The 7,126-nt window shown below is 31.6% G+C and overlaps 1 protein-coding gene across 1 annotated transcript; it reads left to right on the forward strand.

The window, feature by feature from the left end:
- The first annotated feature begins 4,307 nt into the window (after positions 1 to 4,307).
- Positions 4,308 to 6,633, forward strand: LOC140991729 (transcription factor bHLH130-like). The gene is made up of 6 exons (XM_073461852.1): positions 4,308 to 5,090; positions 5,378 to 5,688; positions 5,786 to 5,947; positions 6,065 to 6,130; positions 6,217 to 6,285; positions 6,397 to 6,633. The coding sequence occupies exons 1-6, from the start codon at positions 4,856 to 4,858 to the stop codon at positions 6,466 to 6,468; spliced, it is 915 nt and encodes a 304-aa protein (XP_073317953.1). The 5' UTR covers positions 4,308 to 4,855; the 3' UTR covers positions 6,469 to 6,633.
- Positions 6,634 to 7,126: the final 493 nt, after the last annotated feature.

Below are 7,126 nucleotides of genomic sequence, written 5' to 3' on the forward strand. Positions count from 1 at the left end.
AATAAAAAAGACACGTGTCAATTTATGAGATGGGGGAGTAAAGCTCCGGGAGGTCAACTCGCCACTTCCACAATCATAAACAATCATTCGTTATTTAATTTAATTTTCCATATAAATATTTTAAACTTATTGCTATAGTACCACTTACAAATATAAATTTGTTGTTGGTATTAACAATTATTTTAACTTTCATTCAATATATATACACTATAAGAATTTCTGCATACAACAACGCACATACGTGAAAAACCGTTTGTCGTATGTTTTTTAACAACGGTTTTATCGAAAACCGTTGTCTTTTGGGGGTCACTTTTTGGGGTCAAAGACAACGGTTTTTGTGATCAAAGACAACGGTTCAAACGCTCAACGACAACGGTTCTATTGAACTGTTGTCGATTAGCGTGTTTTTTTGGACAAACAACAACGGTTTTGGAAAACGTTGCAATATTTAGCGACGGTTAATTCAAAAACCGTCACTAAACGTTTAAATTCGCGACGGTTTTAATATAACCGTCGCTAATTTTACCGTGGTTTTTTTGACAAACAACAACGGTTTTGAAAAACGTTGCAATATGTAGCGACGGTTATTTCAAAACCGTCGCTAATTGTAGCGACGGTTTATTACAACCGTCGCTACGTTTACATTTGCGACGGTTTTAACATAACAGTCGCTAATTTTAGCGTGGTTTTTTTGACAAACAACAACGATTTTGGAAAACGTTGCAATATATAGCGACAGTTATTTCAAAAACCGTCGCTAAGTTAGCGACAGGTTTGTCAAAACCGTCGCTAAGTTTAAATTAGCGACGGTTTTGAAATAACTGTTGCTAAATTTAGCGACATTGTTTTGAAACCGTCGCTAATTTTAGCGACAGTTTAAATCCAACCGTTGCCAAATAAAAATATGTGACGGTTTATTATATACCGTCGCCAATAGCGACGGTTTAACCAAAATCCGTCGCAAACTGTCTATAAATATCTCCATTTTCGTTCCATTTTCCTCCACAACACTTCACAACACTTAAAATTTTTCTCTTTTACACCATTTTATTACTTCACACAACACTTAAAATTTTTTTCACCACTTCATAACACTTAAAATTTTTCTCTCTTACACCATTTCATCACTTCACACAACACTTAAAATTTTTTTATCTTACACAATTTTATCACTTTCACACAACACTTAAAATTTTTTTATCTTACACAATTTTATCACTTTCACACAACACGTAAAATTTTTCTAACCACTTTATAACACTTAAAATTTTTCTCTTTTACACGATTTTACTACTTCACAACACTTAAAATTTTTTTCTTTTACACGATTTTAGTTTGGATTATTAGTTTCTTTTTGATTTATTAAATTATTAAAAGTATTTTTTTTATTTTTCGAAACAAATTAGCGACGGAACTCTTGAAAGATGACCGTCGCTAATATTAGCGACGGTTTTTAATTTGATCTACCACCACGGATATAAACCGTTGTCGTTGAACGGACTTTCAACAACACCCTCAGTTACAACAGTTTTTAAATGGCTACGACAACGGATAAAATCCGTTGTCGTTTGCCGTTTTTGTAGTAGTGATTGAGGGGGAACATACATGATTATAGAATGTCTAATCAATTAATATGTTTGATTGTGTAAAAATTAATCAATTATCTGCATCCGATTCGTGTCGTATAGAGATAAGAATTATTTTTAATACGTTTTCTCAATTATCCGATTCGCATCCTCGCATAAGGATATATAAGAATTATTGTTGATATGTTCTATCAATTATTTCTAAAAGTAAAATTTTTATTGGTATTAAGTCAATATCGTGAGTGTATAAAAATCCAATGTATAAACCTTTAAAAATTATTTCGTGTGCATCAGCATCTGAATCATATTCCCAAAGTCCATCGAACCCTAATCTCTGGCAAGCTTCAAGTGCAAGCTAGGGTTTTAGCACCATTATCTGGGCATCTTTCAATAATGTACTTATTCATTAGGAAAATGAAATTATAAATAAACACACACACATTTAAAAAAAAAACTTTCTATTTATTCCTTATCAAACTTGAATCTTAAAAATTCTTAACTTGACCATTTCTCTCCCGCGATTGGTTTGATCCTCTTAAGTTAATTCGGATATGTCGATTATAATCAAATTTTTTTTAACGATAATTCGATCAAGTGAGTGAATGAAATTGACAATATTTTCTATTTACTTTATTCATATTCATTGATTAATAAAAAAATCGAAGAGTAATTTCAAATTTAATCAATCAAATTATACAATTATTATTTCTACATATTACTATTTCATATCTTACTCATATATTGTAATAATCACAATATTATTTATCATATCACTTAAAGTAAACATATTTAGAACTCGAATTTATTGATTTTTTACTTATAGAATAACTTCATGAATTCGATATGTTATATATGTTCTACTTTTGTAAATATCTCATTTTATGTTGAATCAATAATTAGTGTAGGATCGAACGTTTGTCGCTTTACCAACAACTATAATTTGTGATAATTGTGCAACTCAAATATTTTAAATCGTACAACAAAGTGTCACTTTTTGATTGTTCTAATCATAACAAACAGTAACAGTTATTGAACATCAACAATCTTTCTCTCAATAATTGAACTCCTTACAATCAATGAGAAGCAAACCCGTGATCTTGGCTCTAATAATAATTTTAGGATCGAGCGCTCGCCGTTTCACTATAACTGATAGTAATGATACAACTCAAATTTTTTAAATCGTTCAGCAACACAAATCTCATATTTCAATTAACCTAACAAACAGTGACATTTATTGCACATTAATGCACACTAATAATTGCAAAAACAAATTATACTATTTTCTCCCGTCTGATCCACTAGTGGCTGTGCTTACATTTGATTCCAAACAAATCCATTTTATTCTTGAGTGGAATTTTGACTTTTGGAAATTCGACATTTCTTCATCATAATTATAAAACGTAGTAGCATCTTAATTACATATGTTTTACACAGCATAGTTTATTCACATTAATAAAAATCCAACTATTTAATGTAAATTAATAAAAAGTATTTAAATACGTACACTAAAAGTATTCAACTTTCGATTACAAATAGAATTACTCTCCAACTTCTTTACTAGATCCTATATGATCAATAAATCTTAGCAGTAATTGGTTTACTGAAAATAAACTTAAATATTTTTTGAGCTTTCTGGTCTTTTACTAATTTATTATAACTTTTTATATGATTTTTTTTTCAAAATAGAAAATCTAAAGAATTTGAAAAAAAATAATTGGAGATCAACAAAGAAAAGTGATAGAAAAATAGGAGGTAATTAAAAAGATATATATCAGAATACTGAATATAAGGATATATATCGAGCTGTTTTAAAAATATATATAATTATAAAAAATAATTCGATAGTGTCTTACTACTTGAATCATTTTAAGTTTTGATTCACTACATAGTCGAAGTTTGCTTTTAAATTGGTGCAACTTATTTCGCCAAATTGCTAATACATTACCAAAAATTGTTACATATTTGATGTAATGGTGTCATGTAAACAACTAGATATATCAAATAGTCGAAAATTAAAAATTAGTATATCAATGCAAAAGTCTGCCAAGTTATAAATGATCTAAGCTCAAGAATGCGATTAAGGTAATGTTTACAACAACTTATTTTAAGTGTTTTCGAACTTCTACAATAAAATTTCCAATGTTTCATTAACTAAAAGCTTGGAAATAGTTAAAATAATTTCTTGCGAACATTGCCGAATTAACTTATGAATCCCTAAAAAGTCCCACACTGGTCGAATTTTTATTCTAACTAGTTTTCCTGAATTTATCTGAAAAAATGGATACAACGTGCGTGCTTATTTATCCCCATTTTTAGATAGTATTTGTAATTCATGGGAACTATTCTTAAATTAGAAATTTTTGTTCATATCGTTTGCTGATGTCTGCAATCCCTACCTTTTTCTTTAATTTTTTCCCCCTCTCCAACTTTTCCCTCTCACTTCCTCTACTCTACTTAAAAAAAAAATTTGTATCTGCTGTGGCTTAAAATATCGTACTTGATGATGTGTACTTTTACATGAGATGATCAGTTCATCATCTGATGAACCTTATATAGTGTCAAATAAAATTGAAAAATTGTTATGAAAAATTGTCAGAGAAAACCAGATTATAATCCAAATCCAAAAAAAAGTCTCCTCTCCGGTCCCACTTTTTGCAAAGGTTAGCCAAAAATGGAAATTTAAAGTAAATTAATAGATAAATAAAACAACCCCGCATCTCCATCATCTTTTGCTTCATAACATTTTAGAATCTTCACTGCCGACGAGGTTTTTTTTAAAAAAAAATTGAAAACAGCAAAATCCAAGCTGATCAAGGACTTCTCGAAAAAGTCAGATCTCTCTGTTGCTTCTGTTACAAGGTTTCATTTCCCATCAACTGCTTAAAAAATAAGCTGCTGCTTAATTCTGATAAAGACTCCAAGAATTTTGTGTGGGGATAAAGTTGCACTGCGGGAATGTATGGCGATTCCCATGCATTATCCTCTGATTCGGGCCCTATATCTTCACCTAATCCCAAGCCTGAAGAACACCGATCTGGGTCTCCGAAGAACCCCGAGCTTTGGTTTCTGTTCATGGAATCTGATACAAATTCAAACTACAGCGAGTGGCAGCAGTTTAGTAGCTCGAACAGCAGCCAAATCAATTCTGGGCTGCTGAAGTATAGGTCGGCTCCCAGTTTTTGCTGGAAAGTCTTACAAATAATGGGGTTCGTGAAAAGGGTACTGCAAGATTGAGTTCTAGATTTTGTTTCGGTGATGAAAATAGTAGAATGAATGATATTTGTAAAAATAATGGTAGCAGTGGAATTGGTGCGCGGTTGCCACCACAATACCCAAGTCAAAATGTTGGCCAATCGGGGTCTTTGGCTGTGGATGGTGGTGGGTTTAGTGCAGTGGCTATGAGTTCTATGGGGATGGAGCATCAAGTGCTGGGAAAAATGAGTCCAAATCTTTTGAGGCAAAACAATACTGCTGGATTTTTTTCAAATCTCACCCCTCAACATGGTACTCTCTCTCTCTTTAAAATATCACAAGTATCCCATAAATCTAAATTTCTTGGATTGATGCTTGGTTAAATTGAATCTATGATAGTGGATGTGAAAAATATGAGCTTGAACTAAAAGGGATTGGGATAATTGTGATTGATTTTTCTCTGTTAGTTATTAATTTGGTGCTTTGAATTAATCAAGAAAACTCGAAGAGTTGTTTTTAATTACTATTTTTATTTGTGATTCAGTGTGAATTGGTAAAGTGCATCTATTGCTCACAATTTGTCAGAATTTAATTTTCAGCGTATGGAAATGTAAGGTCAGGGACTGGAAGCTATAATATATCTGATTGTCGTGATAATAATGGAGACTCAAGTCCATGTTCAAGCAGGCTAAAAAATCGCAACATTTTCTTCTCTGGAACTTTGTCTCAGATTTCAGAGGTTGAAAATGGACCGGATGATGCAAAGGCCGGAAGAGGCAGTGACCATGACAGTCTATTTGGATCCCCATTTGGTTCTTGGAACGATTCTTCGAATTTCGCAGAAAAGTTCTCTACTGACATCAAAAGGGAACTTGATGATGCTCCCCACAAGTTATTTGGTAACACTCTGGTAGTAAATCTCGATTCTGTCTTTATCACCAATATATACTGTATAAACTTGTTATTATGTTCACAATTCAGTATGTGTTTTGTGTGTGTGTGAACAGAATGGGGAGCCTGAGAACAGATCAAATACTTTGTCACGCCACTTAAGTTTATCGAAGACTTCGTCTGAAATGGAGAAGCTGTTGCAGCTTCAAGATATGGTTCCTTGTAAGATCCGTGCCAAGCGCGGTTGTGCCACTCATCCACGAAGCATTGCCGAGAGGGTATGCGCGCACACACACACACACACACACACACACACATATATATATATACATATATATATATGTTTCCAATAGTGAGGTACAATTTGAGATGGAATGAAAGATAATTTGGTGCAGTTAAGAAGGACTAGGATCAGTGAAAGAATGAGGAAACTACAAGAACTGGTTCCAAACATGGATAAGGTACATGTTTTAATGAATATTTCCAATCCATTTTGGAAATCAATTTACTTTAATGAATATTTCCAATCTTTTTTCTGGACATGCAGCAAACCAACACAGCAGATATGTTGGATTTAGCTGTGGAATACATCAAAAACCTTCAGAAACAATACAAGGTATATATGTGTCATGGGCTAACAAAATTACTCAACAAATTTCAAGTCATATATATTCATGTATTCATCATCTCCAACATTTTCTTCAATTTTCGCGTATCCATCATGCAGGCGCTCTGCCAAAATCGAGTGAATTGTAGATGCTCAACTTCCCAGAAGATGGTTCTTAATCAAAGGGCCTAGAGGAAGGAAGAGTAGAACAATGCCCTTTTTATCCCATTTTTTTGGGTTATATATATCATTATTACTATTTTTGGTTACAAGTGTTGTTAACTTAATTAGACAGGCTGAGTCTCCAAAATAAATATATAATATTCCAATTGTAAAGGGTATGTGCACAAGTACATTTCTTGTTATAGGGATAATTTTCCTTTATAAGCAATAATAAATAAATAAATAAATGTCGAATTATCCTTATTAGTTCGTAATATAATTCAATCAAGATATCTACCAGGAATCATATTTATTTCTCGATGTTGCTATCGTAATAAATTATTATATTGATTTAAGATTACATAATTTTTCTTGCAAAATTTTGTTCTATTACAAAATTTATTATATCAAAATTTTTTTGCACTATTTTAATGAAAAAATGATTTTTTTGGTTATTTAAATTGTCAAAGTTTGAGTTTTGGTATATTGAAATTTAATTTTCTTCTATTTTGTTTTCATTTCTATGGTGACATATGTCAAATCAGCAATTTTCAATATTATGACAACATTGTTTGATGTCATATCAATATTATCTGGCGACATATTAGCAATTTGATTAAAATAATAAAAAAATTTAAAAATTAGTATACCAAAATCAAACTTTGAAAACTCAATTGACAAAGACTTA

This window comes from Primulina huaijiensis, chromosome 13 (genome assembly GCF_012295235.1).
Source record: "Primulina huaijiensis isolate GDHJ02 chromosome 13, ASM1229523v2, whole genome shotgun sequence".
Lineage (NCBI taxonomy): Eukaryota > Viridiplantae > Streptophyta > Magnoliopsida > Lamiales > Gesneriaceae > Primulina > Primulina huaijiensis.

Coding starts and splice junctions, on each gene's coding strand:
- LOC140991729 (XM_073461852.1), top strand. CDS start 4,856: ATGAATGATATTTGTAAAAATAATGGTAGCAGTGGAATTGGTGCGCGG. Junction 5,091..5,377: donor AAATCTCACCCCTCAACATG/GTACTCTCTCTC, acceptor TTTAATTTTCAG/CGTATGGAAATGTAAGGTCA. Junction 6,286..6,396: donor ACCTTCAGAAACAATACAAG/GTATATATGTGT, acceptor TCCATCATGCAG/GCGCTCTGCCAAAATCGAGT.